General features: G+C 36.3%; 1 protein-coding gene across 1 annotated transcript in view; it reads left to right on the top strand.

The window, feature by feature from the left end:
* The first annotated feature begins 1,988 nt into the window (after nucleotides 1-1,988).
* The window catches only part of LOC149795402 (allurin-like), a 36,388-nt gene continuing 18,195 nt past the window's right edge, over nucleotides 1,989-20,181 (top strand). Inside the window, exons 1-3 of the mRNA XM_089963793.1 lie at nucleotides 1,989-2,108; nucleotides 5,233-5,282; nucleotides 13,414-13,607. Of these exons, the coding sequence (XP_089819919.1) occupies nucleotides 1,989-2,108; nucleotides 5,233-5,282; nucleotides 13,414-13,607 (364 nt within the window). The remainder of the gene's footprint in view (nucleotides 2,109-5,232; nucleotides 5,283-13,413; nucleotides 13,608-20,181) is intronic.

Raw genomic sequence — 20,181 nt, 5'->3', positions numbered from 1 at the left:
ACAACAGTCATTTCCCATGAACGTAACTGGTTAGCCGTCTACTTTTCCCCAGATGCCTGTGTGGAGTATTTTGATTTGTATGGATTAGTGTCTTTGGAAGGCGACAACATCGACTTTATAAGAAGAAAATCCCAGACTACACGATTTAATAATGTCAAATTAAAAGGCACATATTCCATGGTGTGTGGACAATATTACGTGTATTTACTTCTTCAACACAGTCTTAGATATCCCTTAGAACATTTAGTGACTTATTTTGATCGTGACTCTTCTAGAAACGATGAAAAGGTAGATCGATGATTTTTTTGACCATTATGAATATTAATTGTCTTTATCTAGGGAACATTGTGTACTTAAGTGGCCAAATGACCCCTATCATTGGAAGTCTAACTTGAATGCACAATGTTGTCGACCTTGTGAAAAATGTTTTGTTTGATATTGTATAAATTGTTATATTATTTGTTGATTAATTGTTGGTTGAATCAAAATGTTAACTTTTGAAAATATGTGTTGGTGGTTTGTTTTAATCACTATCTATGCTCTTTGACTTCTGGTTATCCCTCACCATCAGATGGGCTATAGCGTTTCGACCCTTAAAAAGCGTCCGCGCTAGAGCCATAGAAAGCGCGGCTGTCTCCAGTCTGATTATCCATTGTTGACTCGTCAATCTATAAAGATGACTTCAATTTAGCTAAACTGAACGATGCCCACGTGAATTCACATCGTGCCAGGGAAAATCTGATATCCAAGGCTGAAGAGATAGAGAATGTCATGATCTTAAAAGTGGTCCAAGATCTGACAGAAGAGATTTTTAAAGACCAAATCAAAAAGGAACAAGAAAACGTAAGGAAGACGATGAAAAAAGAAGAAGAGAAGGCAAAAAAGGACAGATCTTGCCTCACCTCTTGATTAGGCCTCTGTGTTATGTCAAGCCATATGTGACTACTACAACACTACCACTACTACCACCACATCAACCACAGCTACAACCACTACCACAAGTACAAATAGTTTGTCGCCCAGAGGAAAACCTGGGACTAAGAGTTGGAGAGACAGCAGCTAGAGTGGAAGCCGTAGAGAACTTATCATCCACTGGTCTGGCATTGGAGAAGAGAGAGGGAACAAGTATTCACTATCCTTCAAAGTCAAAACTGGGATGATGAGACCACTCATCAACCATCCGCGCTCCTAACCACATGCATTAATTAGTAGAATGAGTGGAGTCGATGCGTGTGTGGTACCCGGCTTGGGAGATATTATCATTAATCAGGTGCATTTGGAGTTTGAAAAACAGTCCTTGTCAGGGATAACCAGATCTCTCGAAATGAGAGACCGATCAAGTAGCCTATTATATAAGTATGTGTGTATGTATAAGCTCGTACTTTTGTGTGTGTATGTGTGCGCATGTACGTTTGTATGTGTATGTGTGAGCGCGTACGTTTGTGCGTGCGTATGTGTTATTACGTAAGCTTGTGTGTGTATCTGTGCGCTCGTACGTTCGTGTGTGTATTTTTGTTTGTGTGTGCGTGCGCGTAAGTGTGTGTGTATGTGTTTGTTTCCTTAACATCAAAGATCTCCCTAAACACAAACAATTTGATATTAGTGTACTTTTTTGCATAAAATTTATTTTCGGTTAGCACTCATATCACTGTGAATTGTTTGGTATGTCATAAAGGTAGTTGTTGAAAAGGGATGTTTTCCTTCTCCTCCGTGCTTGAGAAATATAAAGTGGAGCATTCGTCACTTGCGTCATTTAACATTGAATAAAGGAAGATGGCTTCTAACCAAATTGACAAAATGATGACATTGCAAGAAGTAGTGGATGACCTGGGAATGGTGGAGGAGATGTTCATCAGAATAGAGTATGAGCTTTATAGCCAACACAGATTGAAAATGGAGATTAATAATCTGAAGAAGGCGAAGGAAAGGCTGAACGATCTGATAAAACATGAAAAGAAGAAGAAGAATGACAAAGAGAAAATGAGCAAATGAGAGTCTCCACTACTAAACGTCATAAAGAAGAGGAGAATGAGAAAAGGAAATTAGAGATGAATAAGGAGGAGGAGAAAGAAAATGGGAATAAGAAGAAGACAAATATAATAGATAAGGTGAGATGTTGTTGGAAGAGAAGAAGGGAGGAGAAAAATTAAAAGAACAAGAAAAAGAAGAAACAATGTTAAGGGTAGCTCTATTGCCTCGAAACGGTCTCTATTCTCTCTTGCCTAAATATTTTTAGTGGATTTGTTTGTGTGATGGATTTATGTTCATAAATCAATGTTTGTGAAATAAGTATATGTCTCTAAGTCTCTAACCCTGTCTCTAACCATGTCCTTATGTCTATGTCTCTTTTTGTACCTGGAGTAACGCGTATTCAGGGCAACCCCTTGCCATACTGTTCCGCCCGATTTTGGTCAACCCCTTGCAACATTGTTGCCAGTGTCCAGTACCTTGACGTTACCCCAGTTCAATTCCTATTGTCCGAATACAAACCTACCCATGACAAAACTGACTTTGGCCTTATAAAAACCCAATCCTATGTTCAATTTCCCTTGTCCGTATGCAGGATGAAACAGTTGTTCTTCTAAATGTTGTCCGTAAAGTGCAAACGACTAGATTTAACATTACAATCCAATTGTCCGTAAAGTGCCCCCCCATTACTGCTGTATTTCCTCTGGGTAATAATGACACTCAAAGCAATACGTATTTCCTGGAACAGGTTGCATCAATTTCAGCCTTGTAAATAATGTATAGATTCTTTTATATGCTCAGTAAGTCATATAAAACGATAAAAAGTGAATACATACTACCATATGATGAATATTATTAACCTTTAACAGTTTCGTTCACCTCTTTTTTAAAACAATATCTCTTACAATGTTGCCTAGTTTTATGTTTTCACATAAAACAAATGTACCTGTTTATGTATTTCTTTCAAACGACGTGAATATTTGTGTACAATTCTGATTGGTTTCATGGTAAGAAGAATGTAAAGAGAAATAATGCATCGAGAACCATTTTACGGTACTTACTTTTGTTGTTACCCCTAAAACCTGTGATTAGCAGAAATATCAAAGGGTATTTGTTGCCTAACACATATGGACCCCAAGATTAAGTCGAACATTCGTTCATAACAGAGAAAATGTAATGGTTTGTTTTGATTTTGAGAAATGGTTTCTTACCTTCAGTTATGCTGATTAGCACAACAATAATATTTTCTAACTTATTAAAATATGTGAAACTTTCAAGACATATTGTATACTGTGAAATAGTTTTTGAGAAAAAAAACCATACATTTAAACCTAACCGCAGTAATTGCATTTGTTTTGTTTACAAAGATTAATATTAATATTGATAAAACCTGTTTTCGAGTTAGGGGCTATTTCCCAATTGGCAGGATGGTCAGGTGAATTCTTAGAAGAATTTAGTTACTTCCCATTGGATGGGTTAGGTCATGTGGATTCTTTTATGATGTGGGATATTGCAAAGAGTCATGTAGCTTGTAGTAGCGAAATTTGTTTTCACCGCTTGTGTTTGTATATAATAAGTGTGTTGACTGCACAATTTCAGCCAGTTTTATTTCCTATATTCATATTGTAACACCAGTCTTCAGACTATTTAATGCTGTGTTAAGATGCTATTTGAAAAGTAGACTTGGTTTTGATTATTTGTTGGAACTACAAAGTACTCACTAAACTAAAATATTATTTTTGACTATTTTGAATTATTTAAAGAACTTTCGGACAAAGCCTTTTTAAAAGACCAAAACTGTAGGCAGACCAGTGCATTCGAGGTTCTGAAATCCATTCTGAGCATTCGATTCTCTTGGACTCGAATATAACTATTATTGGACAATTATTGGACTATTTTGGATTCAGTTTATAATATACATGTTTTAAATATATTTTTATTTGATAACATTGATAATGAAATTATTTGTTAGGTGTTTCAAAACTTAATGGTTTTGCTTCTAGAACCATAGAGACATACCAGTGTGTGTGTGTGCGTGTGTGTGTGTGTGTGTGTGTGTGTGTGCGCGTGTGTGTGTTTACACATCAACACTGTGAGGTCTTATCATGCGACGTTTGTACAACCCATGTTTGAGATGCCGGTAGTAAATAGGTATTGTATTCTCTCATTTATAAAGCAATTATCATAAAGTCTTAGAAGAATAAGAAATGCATAATGTCATATATAATATTTTGATGTTGGTATGTATACATGAAGTTTGCTTCCTAATGTAGGCAATGTTTATACAAGTTAATCATTAGAACCTCTCAAATTTGATGTGTAAACAAGCAGAATGATAGAATCACGGATATCGATGGGTACTTATGCCAACCAGGACCTTTCCATGTTGTTGTGTCAGCAAGCTATATTTTACACAGTTGTGTAGAGACGATGAAAAATAAAACGGTTGTACCGATATGGATGCATCCTTTGACAACGCTGGTTTGATTTCATTTTAAAACTAGTTGAAAACATGTGATTTTTTCTTGAAAATTTAACTCTTAGGTTGATGTCCAAAGGAACCTAATTTATAAAAGATGTCTATGTAGTTCTCTAATACCTCCCAAGATATTACAAACATGTTTATAAGATCAGAATTACTATTTTAATGTATCGAAAACTTTTTAAAAATAAGTCTATTCTAAGTGTCTGGACATCGTAAACTTATATTTTAATGTTGCAAATAATGTTTAAAATGTGTATAGAAATCTTTATACATGATTCTGATCGCGTTTTGACATATGCAGGTTGATTAAAATAATTTATACGTAAACTGTAAGGCGTTGTGACAACACTACCAAGCATGGCGTTTAATTTGATGAACCATATCCTGCTAAGTTAAATAATACTTTCTATTGACCACGTCATACGAGCTAGGATTTATTGAACATACCGGTATATTAAGGAGGGTCATCCTCTGAATCATCATTTTACAATGAAAATCCACCTGTTTCAACCCGTCTGCAATGAAATTAAATCTAATAAAGGAAATATAGATGCGTGCAAGATATAGATAATTTATATAGTTGTATGCCTACATAAGCAAGCACTTGTTAGAATAGGAAGGCTACCAGGATATGAGGATGGGCGACTCGCCAAGTCACCTAAAATATAAAACTTTATATTTACTCCAATCTCAAATTAAACCCAAGAACTTGGGACTTTGGTTCTTTGTTGTATTCTAGGTAGGCAACACATTAAGTGTTTCCTGTTTGTTTTACACAGGTATGGCATTTTCACCTTAGGAAAGATGAAAATAGTTCAGAATGTAAAAGGTATTATAATTTTTTACGTATTTAATAACAATCTCATGCATTTGTATTATCTCCATTTCACAATCAGAAACTTTCTTTAATGCATTGTCTTTTTTATTCTATCCGGGTTGAATACATTTAACAATGTCTTTGGTTTGTATTTCCACCCTAGATCATTGTTCACAAATTATCCATTAAGTTTTGTTAATAGTGCATAGATGGTAAAGATAATTTATGAATGCATACGCTAGTAAACACTTGTAAGAATAGAAACGTACCATTATATGAAGAAGGGTAACTCTTCAAAAAAGTCATCCAAAATATAAAAATCATCATATTTACTGCAGTTTCAAATTAATCATGAGATGGGGGGGGGGGGGAGGGGTAGATAAGACAACCCGCGACTTGGATCCTTAGTTATAACCCAGGTGGGCAAAAAATGATAACTCTCTAACCGTCTAATGCATAGGTACGGACCCAATTTCACATCAACGATTTTCTTTACTGCATTATCTATTTTTCTTAATGATTTTATCCTGATCGAAATAATGATCTGACGATGTAGGATGTAAATCCTCCAGGATCCGATTTTGGAAATTGTTTGCATCCATTGGAAGCCTCGTCATACGCGCATAAGTTGTAAAGTATTATACATTCCGTCTGCCTAATCGAGCAAGCATTCATAAGAATAGGACAAATACCAATTTATTAAATTGGGTTATTCTCTGTCTCAAATTAATCACACTAAAAGTAAACATAATAGGTGTGTGTGTGTGTGTGTGTGTGAGAGAGAGAGAGAGGTACCATAACTTGGGTCTTTGCGTATTGATCTATATTCCCAGTTTATGTAATGAAGCTACTTATTAGCTTTATTTCAGATTAACATTATTTCTTTCGTTTTAAATCTAGTGACACATCCGTTTTAGTTAAATCTACTCCAAACGAAATCATGAAAAAGATTTACTCATCAACGTATCTAGTTTCAGTCTACTGTCAAATTGGCCCAAGTGACCAACGAAATAGGAGGGATACAAATTAGGATGGAAGGTTAGAAGTTATTTAAAGATTACAAATATTTTAGTGTATGATTTAGCGAATGAATGATCACTGGACTATATCAAAACGTTGGAAAACATTAAGTTGTGTGATTTTGCTGGAGAAAAAGGCATGATATATGGAAGCAATGACAAAACGGAGGGCAGAGGGCAGATGGTTTGAGGAATATAGGTTTTCAAAATGCCCAAGTAAAGCCTCTACAGGAAAGAACAAATGATCATATCAAACAAAGACATGCTTATTCCATAAAAATAATAATTCGATTGTAAGAAATTATCGGATCTTTTTCATGATTCCGTTTGGAATACATTTAATTACACATTACTAATTGATGTAAGTAATACATTCTATACCAAAATCTGGGGCCCCGAGTGGTCGAGTGGTCTAAAGTGCTCTCCGTTACGGATCACTGCCATCTCACCTCTGTCTGCGTGGGTTCGAGTCTCGGAATCGGCCAGTGTGGGTATGTGAGAAAGCTTGCCAGCAGCTTCTCGATGGTCGATGGTTCTTTGCGGGGATTTCCCGGGTTCTTCCTCCACCATTAATACTGGCCGCCATGTATAGTCTATCGTGTGCTGAAAAATGGCGTTAAACCCCACAACAACAACAACTATACCAACATCTCGCCTCAATTGTTTGCCGCTAAGGAAGCATGTATTCGTTTTGTCTGTTTGAGGATAGTAGCATGGATCAGGAGAGTTATTATACAAGTCTAAAAAATGACAATTGGAACTTTAATATTTAAGCACAACTCTGCTAATCCTAACGGGTTTGAAATCGTGGAAACATTTTGGCTAATGGATTAGTTGTTGCTAGACAATCCAAGACCGGTTATTATTAAAATGGTGTGGTACTTCTACTGAGTCAGAAACGAAACACACGTATGTATTTCGCACCAACATGTCGGCCAAATTGTCGCTAGCCAATGGTCATCGATCAACGTCTTTCTACATCGATCCTTGGCACATGTAGTTTGCGACATCAGTGTTTTGAATAATCGCCCGCTTGCAAATTGAATATTAATTGTATAGCTATCAGTAATTTACTGATCAGTGGAATTATTAGGTGACCTGTTATATTTTCAATGAGGAGACTTCCATGATGTCCATGTTCCTTGACTTGACAGAGAAATGTGTATGAAAGGTGTAAAATGATAAAATTTACAGTAGACGTGTGTAGTTGTTGACCGAGACTGCTATGATTGCTGTTAACTGTCTTAAGTAAACGTTATGATCACTCCTTTTGGGTGGCATCACATGCCGACCGTCGATGTCCAACGAAGTGAATTGACGTGGAACGACTTGGATCGATGATTCATGACTTGTAAAATCGGTGATCAGCCTCTGGCATGGTGTGTGTTATTGGATTCAGAGAGTGCATAGATACACCACCACCTACGAAAACAACCGAAGTACATTCTTGGTGGATTTGTTCAAACATGACTGCGCAAAGTAGCATTGTCTCTCCCACTTAAGGTTTTAATGCGATAGCTGAACACAATGATTACCTTTAAGTGTGATTCAGAAAATAAATTTAAAAATGAAGAGTTAACTGTTTTAATAGGTTATCAAGAACATGACGATAGTGCATAAAAGGATGAATAATCCCTGCGTGGTTTGTACTTGTCATAATTATCAAATCTTCTCGTTACAGCACAGTTGATAATAAAAGGATACAATATCACAGGTGATGTCTTTCAGATTAAAAACGGACATGACTAATATCTGTACGTTTAAATTCCTAATTGTTACTCATGTATTTGTAGTTCATTTAGTTAACGTCATAACAATAGTGTATCTGTTTATGACCTGGTTTAATAGCGTAACATTTTGCTTAAAACCAACAAGCATTGCTTTGAATTATACGTAGTCGGGTTTGTACGAAACGTTTTCATTTTCAAGCAATTTTATGCAATGAATCAGACATTCTTTAGCTGTTTTAATCATTCGACTGTAACATCTATCCGTGTTATGCCTTCTCTTACAGTCTCTTCATATGATTTGTGTAACTGCTTGAGAAAGTTTTAGACGAAACATTGATCATTTCCCGGTGACTTAAAAATGTATGCTGTCTTATTATCATCATCGAGTTGATTTGTCAGTCAAGTGTTTGAAAGTGATTTTATCACGGGTACCTTAAAATATTTTGTAAATGTCATCAAACTCTACATTCCCCTGAGGTGTTGTGTTTTATCGTTGTCTTTATGAAATACTTTCCACGCCTATGACTCAGATTTCAACTTTCAAGTATTTCAGTGAATGTTTCATTGTCTTGATCTGTCAATGTAACCTTTGTACATAGCAGTAGCGTTTGTTTTTCACATACCTGAGTTTTACATTGAGAGGTAATAATTTTTGGTAATTATTAGACTTCAGATGCTTTACATAACCACTGTACGAGTTCATACAATAAAGTGTTTTCTGCCTGTTAATAATACATTGACAAACCGATTAAATATTCATGCAATTATAATTATATTTTATATTTATCTCTTGAATGTCCCACCTCGAAGTTTTAACTCTGGTAATTTATAAAGATTTTTTTAAGGATATTCCACGCATAAAATTATCAGTTTCAAATGTACACCAATAAAGAATTGTGTGGAGACCATACAGCTTACTAACTTTTAATCAAAGCGTCAGTTGTCTTGATATTTCATAGATTGACTGAGATATTTCACTTTTTTACGGATCGCGGGTGATTTCAAAATATTTGATGATGAAACCTAACTCTGATTGTTTGGTATAATATTGTTATGTATATCTATATTTTCTGTAACTCCTGGTACATAATTTTGTCTAATTTTTTTATTTTTTTTATTCATTGACTGTTAATTATACTGATTAACTATAGCAGGATTTGGTGTACGTGAATATGGTTTATTTTAACATACTAAAGAAGGTAAAATTGCATAAGATTTATAATAACATTAGATGCTTACGTATGTGTTGAAAGTTACTAATAATAAAATTGTTAGTAAATATGTTGAAAGATTCGGAGTTTTCCCATTGGACAGGTCGGACAGGTGATATCTTAAAACAATTAAGTTAGTCCCATTGGTGGGTTAAATTATGTGAGTTCTTTTACGATGTTGGAAATTTGCGATTTGTCAAGTAAACAGTGGTAACAATAAGTGCATGTTAACTTTTCGCCTGAACATAAGTAGCTCAGACTGGCCTGATTTCTCATTTTTATTTCTTGTATTATTGTTGGAATATAAAGTCTGCAGATGTATATTATTTCGTAGTTAGATAATTTGAGAGAAAACATTTATTAGGATTATTCAATGGAAATAGAAAGTTCTCTTTGGACGATAATTTTGTCTCGCAACTATTGTCAACTATTCAAAGCTATTGTGATAACGTAAGAATTCCTGGCAGACCAGTTCATTCTTAGTTCTGAAATTTATGCGAAACGTTTCATTATTTTGCAGCAAATGGAATTAAGCAGAGCTGTAAAGCCGCATCTTCATTTACCAATTACCAAAGGCTTTTATGTCTGTCGTTCCATGTCACTCCCAAATTAGTTTGGTTGGGGAAGGGTACAGTCCGGCAATTAAACACACCTATTCCAAAGTGGAAGAAAGGGAACTGACCCACATCCCCACAGTGGAAGCATTTAAACGCATCCAAGAATCCGTTGTAATTATCATCATTATCATATATATATTAGTTTTCTTCTATCTGCGTATGCATACACACACGTAGAGTGTACCAATGGACTTGTCAGGGATCCTCTCAGCAAGATATTAATACGAAATACACTTTCTGGATCAGCGCTCATTTGCACTATCATCTCAGTGATTCGTCTAATTTGTTTTGCTACCCATTTTCTGTATAAATTTTCTAACATACATACAATTCTCTTACAGACTGCTGTAGTGTCCCTTAAAATGTTTCATTTTAAAATTAGAGCAATTGAGTCGTTCTGAATAGGCTGTCGGTCAAGATGCGAAAAAATGTTTTATTGAATACGATTGTAAAAATAAGAAAATGCAATCGTGTTTGGAAAGTATAGAATATTGTCGAATGTTTGATATGTGTCAAATTAAAGGTAACAAAGGAAATTCATGGAAAGATTACACAGTCTTACAGCATCAAAATTAAGGATAGAAAATTTCTTAACACACTGACACTGAATGTAACTTGACTCTGTAAGCATTAGCTATAGATTTAAGAAAGGGAATTTGCATTTTATATTAAGACTGTTATTAAGGCTTGGTAGGTTTAGAAAGTACGATAGTGTTGTGTGTGTGATTGTGTAACATGCATATGTGTATGTAAATGTGTAAATGACAATGTGTAACATGTAGTTAGATATTTGTGATTCTAATATTTATGTCAAAGCTTTTTTTTATATCTTATAATTTTAGGTTTTACCTATTTCTTTTTATGAGCTGTTGTGTAAAAGAGCCTCAGAGATATAAATGAAGTCAATAATTAAGTTAACACCTCCAACAAGTTGTTCATTATTACTAGTATCAACTTCAACGGCATCTAGCAACGAGTAATGCTTGTCTAAGAAAGATCTTTATTTGCATTTCATATGATTCTCACGAAGCCATCCTGAAATCAATCCTCATGTTCCAGAGCATTTACGAGAGTTCAAGGAATACAAGGTTTGCAGTGTTAATGGATGTGATATTTCTGTAAAAGCAACAGCGGTAGACATAATACCGCAAGTTTAAAAAACCAGCTGGAACTGGCTTTGTATCGTAAATCTTCAAAATATAAAATTTGTTTTCGAGTGCAAGAGAGTATTTTCATTTTATGTGTCACTCTTTTATTTTGAATTTTGAATTCTTATCATAGTTGGCGTACAAATCAATATATTTATCAAACCATTATGAACTGGTTTGATCAAGCAATAAATGAAGATAAAGTTGATCTAATACAAATTCGCCTTCAAAATACAAAATAAACATTTCATTTACAGTTTAAAACTTTTATCATTTACTCACGAATGTCGAGCAAAATGTCTTCATAATCACGTGAGCACCAAAATGCGTGACAGGGACAGGATATTACGGAATTTCATACGAACCTTGTCAAGAACATGCGATTAGCTTGAACAAGTACCAATGAATGAAAGCGGAAAATCTTAAATGGATTGGTGGAAGCCAGTCTAGCTATCGTCCAGTAATCGGTACATTCATTACCTTTCAAATTAGAATACTGGTAGATTTTCAATGACGTAGTATTCAAAGATTATATAAATAGATGATAACCATGCTCCTACCTTTAATGTCACGGAATATTGTAAGTACTTGTTTTTCTTATTTGTTCAAATAACCTCATGTTGCTTTTTTGCTTTGAATTTACTAATATATATATATATATATATATATATATATATATATATATATATATATATATATATATATATATACAGGTATTTAAATGATTTGACTGGTACGATTAGATGACATACTTCTCAATGCTTTCGGTACACTATCATGCTTTCTTTAAATTAATCTCTTTGGTTCATGCATGCATGTCTGACATATACCTATAGTAGGCTTCCTGGTCAGCAGTTCGGCATGTTTTAAATAGAGCTTGATTTGGATGTTTAACGTAGATTTAACATTTTTTCAGTAATATGACTACCCTGTTTGCATTGTGGCAGTTGATAGTGATGTCTAGCACTTGGGCATCATGCCGCAGACATGTAACATGATGTCCCACCTAGTCATATTATTCAGACACCTGGCCGACCATTCTGAACACGAAGTCTTTAATGCTGAGCGCCAAGCGAGGCAGCTGTTAGTACTATTTTTGTAAGTCTTTTGTATGACTCGGCCGAGGTTCGAACCCGCGACCTACCGCATCCGAACCGAACGCTCTAACCACTAGGGCACCGGAGCGGTCGTTTTAAATTTTAATGTTCTGCTTCGCATTACATAAGGATTCCTTAGCGGGTTGACTTGATGAAAGCACGATATTGCGAGAACCTAACCTCTTCCAGAATCAATCTAAATACGGGGAAAGGTACGAGGCATTTCGATTATCACAACGATCTGATTAATGAGCCGAACATAGTGATGAAGCTCAGAATAAACTGAACGATACATACCAAATCCAAAATTAACTCAGACATTGCTAATGTTCTTTGTGATGTATATCATCAGTTGATCAGTGGAAGTAACTGAAACAAATAAAACAGGTCAATAAGGGAATTATTTTAAATAACAATTTTACATAACCTGTAAAATAAAAATTATAATAAACAAGTGTGAGCAATCTCTCCCATTCTATCATTTAGAAAGGTTGACGTATTCAATAATGCGTAAATGAAAGGGTTATATTTTATTTCCTCTGGGTAATAGGGTGTGCCAGCCTTGAAATGATATTTAAATTTTTGTATGTGCTCGGTCTGAGGACACAAAAAAGTGAATACACATGCTATGTGATCTATCCCATTTGGCAGATACACTGTTTGATGTAAAGATCATTTTCTGTCACTTGACTGAACATGAAATTCAATTTTCTCCAAATTATGAATGTGCAGACACTTACAACCTAATTCAGATTTGTTATTTTGGGACACGCTTCAGTATTTTGTTTTCCAGTTTTAACGGAAATTCCTCCTCTTTGGTACAACATGTTGCTTTGTGCTTCATAAGTTCTCAATCAATCAGAGTGTACAAATTAAAATATGGCTTTTATTCAGTACATGTAGTAGCACCAGACCAAACTATAATTATCCGCTACCTGTGGTCAATTATCAGATTCTGTATGTGTCTTAAGTGATGACCCTTGCGCCAATTCAATGATTTTCCGAATATGTTTACTATTGTAAGACTACTTATGAGTACATAATTGTATACAAGATAATAACAGAATACTCTATTTTCTTGTCTAACTGCATTTTACCAACAATAAGTTCTCTTTTAATGTTTTGAATTCTCGTCATATGCTATAAACTACAATAGAAGTAATGACAACAGTTACGTTTCAATACATATTTAAGTGTGTAATGAAGAGCATGATTATTAGAATCGATCGAAATGTTAATTGTTGAAAAAAAGTAATGCGTGTAAAGACAACAGAATAGCGAATATGGTGTTATGAAAATTAAGGTATAGAAACCATTGCAGATCCTGCAACATTGGGATTCAGAGTGGATGTAAGTTTGCCCGTCCTTTTAGTACAGACCAATTAGCCAGCAGGTCATCACTGAACTCTACTGCAAGCCCATTTTCCCGTCTACGAGAGTTGGATTCTACTTACTATCAAGTCATGGTTGGAAAAATACTGATAGCTTTAGCGCTGATGGCCGTCTGTCAAGTCAGTAAGTCTATTAAGTTGATGTTGATTCCTTTATGATTGTCAGCTAATTAACTAATTCAAGCAAAGCAGGTTTAAAGTTGTTATGTAATCCGACTTCTACCTCTAAGCGTTTTTGATGAACTGTCTATAATTTGGTAAGTACTCTGATAATATTATTTTTTTCAGTTGTTTTATTTACTCCCTTTTGCGGTGACCTTTGTGCTAATTTATGTCAGGGAGCAGCAGGGAGGGCGAACAGACTCTAATTGGTTCACCTGTATTTTCGCAAATTAAGACTTCCTGTGGGATCGCAAAAATCGTTAAAAAAAATACGATATTCAGCGTAAAACGACTTCGTCAACGACAAATTGGTTTACCTGTTATCGCTGATAGTTTTTTTTTCTTCGATGTAACTTAAGAAAATACGCGATAGTGTCGGTGACGCGTTGAGAGCGTCGCCCTCCCTGCTGCTCTGAATTAAAAATTGCTATACCAAATAATGGTACACTCGGAATCCTACACAGCTAGACTAGCTAGAGAGCGAGAAGAAGCACATAAAAAATATATCCCCGTAAAAGAAGATTTAAAAAAAAAATGTGCAATCGCGACAGGAAGCACAAGTTGAGTACGCAGCGGAAACGGAACAGTTGTTTAAACCTATTACCGCGGTTACTGGAGATGTTTTGACTGCTATCAGGGGACCTAAAAAGGAACCAGGTGAGAAACAAGAAAGTCTTATTCAGGTATTAAAAGAAACTGCTGAATAAACGGCTGCGGTCCAGCTTCAAACTGAAGGTGCTGTTGGAGAACCAAAAAAAGGAAAAAAGGGAGTTGATTTTAGGGAGAAATTTACTGGGGGGTGGGGGTATAACAGAAATTCAAAAATATTTTGCTAAAAGTCATGATGAACTAACCAAGTTTGGTATGTTTGCTGCTGCTAGTTATAATTCAAAAAAAGATTTTTTAAAACCCGAACATGCTAAAAATATAAGTCGTAATAAGTGGAATGATTGGGTATTTAAGGTAAACAAAGGTGATGATCGATTGGACACAAAAAATTTGTCTTATCAGATATATTTATCAGGAGTGGACGAATATGATAAAATGATGAAGGAACAAAAAAAAAACGACAAGAGGGAGAGAAAAGACTAGAACAACAGAGAAAAAAAAACAAGAAAAACAAGAAGTACAAGAACAAAGGAGAAAAGAAAGGAAGGGGAAAAAAAGACAGTTTCGTGCTGATGTTCTGGATAGTGGGCCTTTCCCACCTGAAGAAGAAAAAGAAGAAGAAGACCAAGATGATCCTCCTTTATATCTATCTTCTTCGTCTCCGCAGCAAACAGAACAACAACAATTCTGGCCCGGATTACCAGAGAATCCCGCAGAGATGTTTAAAGAAACTTCCACAAGAAATCTTCGAAGAAATTCAGAACCTAATTTAATCGATATTGCAGAATATTGTTATTCGACTTATTTAAAACCAAGTATCGTGAAAGAGTAACACCTGAGCAGTGGCCTTCTGTAGTGTATTTTACTTCTAGAGGATTACCTTTTAACCTAAATGATCCCAAATACTTGGAATTTATGGAAAAGGTCGAAAAACGACAAAAACCACCGGGCGCTACTGGCAGTGGATTGGGAAGTATTCCCTGCCCTGATAGTATTTTTAATGACGTTTCGCGGTTAGAAGTTCTCATAGGAGGAAAACGAGCAGGAAACAACTCACCAGAAATAATTAATGAAGCAGCTGATATCTGTCGGCGATTGTTTCAAGGTGGAGTCATGGATGCTGTTATTTACCGAGAACTCGTTGACGAACTCGTTGATGATTACAGCGATTAAACAATAGTAAATAGCATAAATGGTCATATATAACAGACATGCAGAGCAGTAAACTCGCGATTACCAATCTACAGAGCAGCTTACGGAGATGGACTTGGTGATGTGACTCAACGATTATTTGCAGGATTAGCACCAAAATTTGGTCCTCTTGCAAAACAATTATTGATGAAAGCCATTAATGTTGTTAGTGAAAAAGCTCCTGGTGCAATTGTTAGCGCTGCTGGTAAGGCGCTCTCGGAGATCAAAGAAAGACTAGCGCGATTAATAAAACGAAAATCAGCACCGGTGAAATTACCGAGTACCGAAATTATGCCCGCGGATGTTAGTAAGGTGATAAATGAAGCTGCAAATCAAAAACTAGCAGCGTTAGAATCTGACGCACAAAAAATATAACAGCAAATTTGATAGCAGGATGTGGACTTCGTGTTCGACGAAGATATTCACCATTTGGAAATACACGCAGCACTATAAAATGTTCAAACGCATATCCGACACAGCATTTAACATAGATGAGCCGGTCGAGCGAGATTACTCAGTGCGTGATTATCAATTTTATTCCTATAATGCAGTTAAACCGGAACAACGAGGGCGTATCGAACTTCAAGTTCATGATACAAGTAGATATTTCCTACCTTGTGAGGCGTTTATTGAAGTAGAAGGTGAACTTGTAAGGGCGGATGGTAATAACTACGGTGTCAATGACCTAGTTGGTTTTGTCAACAACGGGATCATGGCATTGTTTAGTAGCGCCACCTACATGATTGATGGAAAAAATATCGAATCGATTCAAAATGATGTCGATGTTGCTACAACAATAATTGGTCTAGCAAGATATTCTGACGATTACACAAAATCAGCTGGTCCATCAATGATGTTTATTAAAGATGCTTCCGACAACGCCGATCATATTCAGTATATTAAGTTGCGAACGCCACAAAATACTGCATCTGACCCACAGCCAGCTGATTTTGAACATGAAGTTAGACCAGGTGCTGATTTTGATATTATACAATATACTAGCCCGACTTACAACTTTGGATTTGCAACACGCCGATTAATGTTGTCAGGAGATAATAAAAGTTTTTCATGTGCAATTCCACTAGATCATATCTTTGGATTTTGCAGGGATGTTAGAAAGGTCATCTTTGGAGCTAAACACACAGTTGTGCTTTACAGAAAAAACGACGACAATGATGCGATTTGGCAAATAGGTGGCCATGCCGGTCAAGTAAACATAACAAAACTATCATTGTGGATGCCGGTATTAACTCCATCGATCACAGAAGAGCCACGATTACTTTCTTTTATGAATCAGGGTGGTAAATTATTGCTATCGTGGTTAACAGTAACCACAGACGCCATCCAAAGTTCCGTCAGAGATATATTTACTTGGCATATAGCATCACAGGGTGTTTCTGCGCCACGACATATTTTTATTGCGTTGCAAGATATTCGTCGGACCGGTAATCAGGAATTTTCTCATATGATATTTGACAAACTTGACGTTACCGAGGTTTCGTTGAGAATAAACGGACAACAAGAACCATCCGAAGATATATCATTAAGTTTTACAAATAATCATGTGGCGCGCGCATATCATCGCTGGCTGACATTCTTGTCGCGTAACACAAATATAGATACTGGGACGCAAATATCACAGTCTGATTTTACAAATTTGTACCCGATTTATTACTTTTCGCTGGAGCATCTTGATTTATCCAAGCAGTCTGTTGTTGATATCCACTTCCGAGCTCGTGTTGGTACATTACCAATTATGGCGGTTGGTCCGCCAATTGTTCATGCTCCTTACAGATCAATTGCTGTTATACTCAGTGATAAAACAATGTTACTTGAAGGTGTTGGTGGGCAAATGAGACTCGTTGATGCACCAGTAGAAAACATGTAGACAATTAGATCAATCGCGTTTATTATAAAATGTCATACAGTCACGTTAATGTTACTTTGACTTCTGGTCAGATAAAGAAATTACAATCGAAAAACGCAAAAGTATGTGGGGCGGCGATACCATTAAAAAACAATCAAATTGTTAATGGTGGTCCAAACAAGTTATCGCTGACTAAAACCCAACTAAAACATTTCAATAAAGCAAAGGAAGCAAAAACTGGAGTTCAACTTGATTTCGCTCCCAAGGCTATCAAGGATATGGTTAAAACCGGTGGTATATTTCCACTCCTCGCAGCAATACCAGCGCTGATAGCTGCTGCTGCCCCAGCTCTCGCAAAAGCAGCCGCGTTGGGGGTTGTTGGAACAGCTGCTGGAATGGCATTAAAGAAAGCAAATGGAAAAGGATACAAAAAAAGGACGGGGTCTAAGACTTCCAGGAAGTCCGCCTTCATGGTACCCAAAACGGTTTTAAAAACTGCTGGTTTTCTACCGATGTCAAATTTTGATTTGCTCGATGCTGCTAAACAATTAGATATAAAAAAGTTTAAAGGTGTCTTTATGCGAGATCAATTACCACAACAACCGAATAATCCAGAAACCGGAATTATTAATCTTGGTAACAATGATGGTCCAGGAACTCAATGGGCTGCTTACGCGATCGATCCACGTGGAATTATCTATTTCGATTCGTATGGGTTAGCACCGCCAGTCGAATTCCTCAAATACGCACATAGAGTGCAAAGCACTTCAGTCTGGTATTCAACGCTACCAACACAAACATTAACCGATCCACCGATATGTGGCCGTGAAGTGTTAAATATGCGATATCAAAATCAACCAAACCACCTCACAAAGTCGTGCACGAGTATACCTCGGGTCGATTTAAACAATCTTTAAGAGAATAATAGTAGATATTTACGGAAGATCTCTCATTGAAGCAAAGATAAAAAAACGCGGTGAGGTAGATTTATCAAAATATGCGACCAAAGATGAAATCGACAATCTTCTAACGTTAACCGGGATAGACCCAGATGAGGTTGTTATTTTTCAGGACCGATACGGAAAACTAAAAACCAGCAATATCAAATGGAATGACATAGTTCGCAGGGTTCTCGGAGCTACCCCGGATAACATCCCTGTGTTTACTGACAGCGGAAAAATCAGAGACTCAAGTATATCGTTTACAACCATCAGAGATCAAATCTCAGCAAGTGTGACTAATCGCTTAAAAAATACCGGTGACAATGACAGGTGAACTCAACATGAACGGGAACAAAATAGTAGCCGTAACAACTCCAACATCCGACAAGGATGCTGCAAACAAATTATACGTCGACACCGTAGACAGTAAATTATCCACGCTGCGGGCCGAGTATGGCGTTCAAGTGGGCGCTTTTGCAAGATTTCGCAGAAATCATAAAAATCCGCAGAAGAATTCTTCGGCGCTCCGCACACCTTTGACAAAAGCTTGCTGATATCAAAACCAACATTGTCACGATCAAACAAACACAGCAAGATATCAAAACCAAAATTGACACGATCGAAAAAACACAACAAGATATCGTAAGTGGGATTCCTGATATCGTTAGCAAAACCAGTTTGATTAAAATCCCACCTGGAGTTACTCCCGGGCATTTTAAAAATATAGTATACACGGTATCATCTGATTTTGCAACATGGTCTAAACAAAATAAAACTATCAAATATGCCGCAACAGTTACTGGCGTGTATAGGTTTTCTGTGTTCAGTACTGCAAAATTTGAGATTTTCACAACAACATATCGTTGGAGGCATTCCACCGATAAGTTTTCCGGGGTTGTGACTGTAATATTAAACAAGGGAACCGAAGAAGAATTTATGCTGGAAGCAGACGATAAGACATTAAACGCAACATCTTACTGGTGGTGTTTGGAATTCGCAGCTGAAACACCTCAATTGTTTACTGCGTAAGATAATAAATGACCCTCTTGACGAAGTCAACGACAACAGCATCAACGACAACATTTGATGCGCAACAATATAGACACGATCAAGTACGCGAATGGCAATCAGAGTTAAAAACCCTCATCGACAAATACAACCTAAAAGTAAAAAAAATATAAACGACGAGCAGTCATCGTTGATGCGTTGGTATACTCAGTATCCGCGTTAGTTGCATTCACCGGAGTAGTATTATCAGCGTTAACACCAGTAACAATCGCAGTAACAATCGTTTCCTCATCAACTGCCACGGCTGGGATTTTTAATATAATCGCAAGAAAAATATCCTCGTGCACGAGCACAACACTGCACGATTACGTCATACAACTAAACACAGCCACAGCCGCATACTCAAAATTATCGTCGTTGATATCATCAAGCATCGACGATACAACAATATCATATTCCGAATTCGCTCTAATGGTTAAGATATACGAAGACTGCACCCGCTATTTAAAACAACAAAGATAAATAATGACAGAATTACTTCATCGAGCTCTGCTTGACATAGTCGAAAATACAACCACCAAGAGAATTTCGATGATAACGGTAAGTTCGACTAACCCTGAATTTAGTATTAATTTTCTAACTACGATTCCCGTAAAAGAAATCGCACTAGCACAATTACGAGTATACCACAGTTGGCCCAATATCAGATCAAAATCGTTTGGTGGATTACCAGCGAATAATTCGTTTGTGTTTGCACATAAAAACCGACCTGATGGTACACCCGACTGGAATGTCATTGGGATACCAACCGGGTCTTATCAAATTGAAGAACTCGACGAGGAATTACAACGTCGAATAAAAAATATCACAGGAAAAGAATCTAAGATAAAAATAACTGTTCATGAACCAACCTTATATTC

This window comes from Sinohyriopsis cumingii, chromosome 7, assembly GCF_028554795.1.
Source record: "Sinohyriopsis cumingii isolate HCF-2022 chromosome 7, ASM2855479v2, whole genome shotgun sequence".
In the NCBI taxonomy this organism is placed as follows: Eukaryota; Metazoa; Mollusca; class Bivalvia; order Unionida; family Unionidae; genus Sinohyriopsis; species Sinohyriopsis cumingii.
This window is presented reverse-complemented; position numbering and strand designations above follow the sequence as displayed.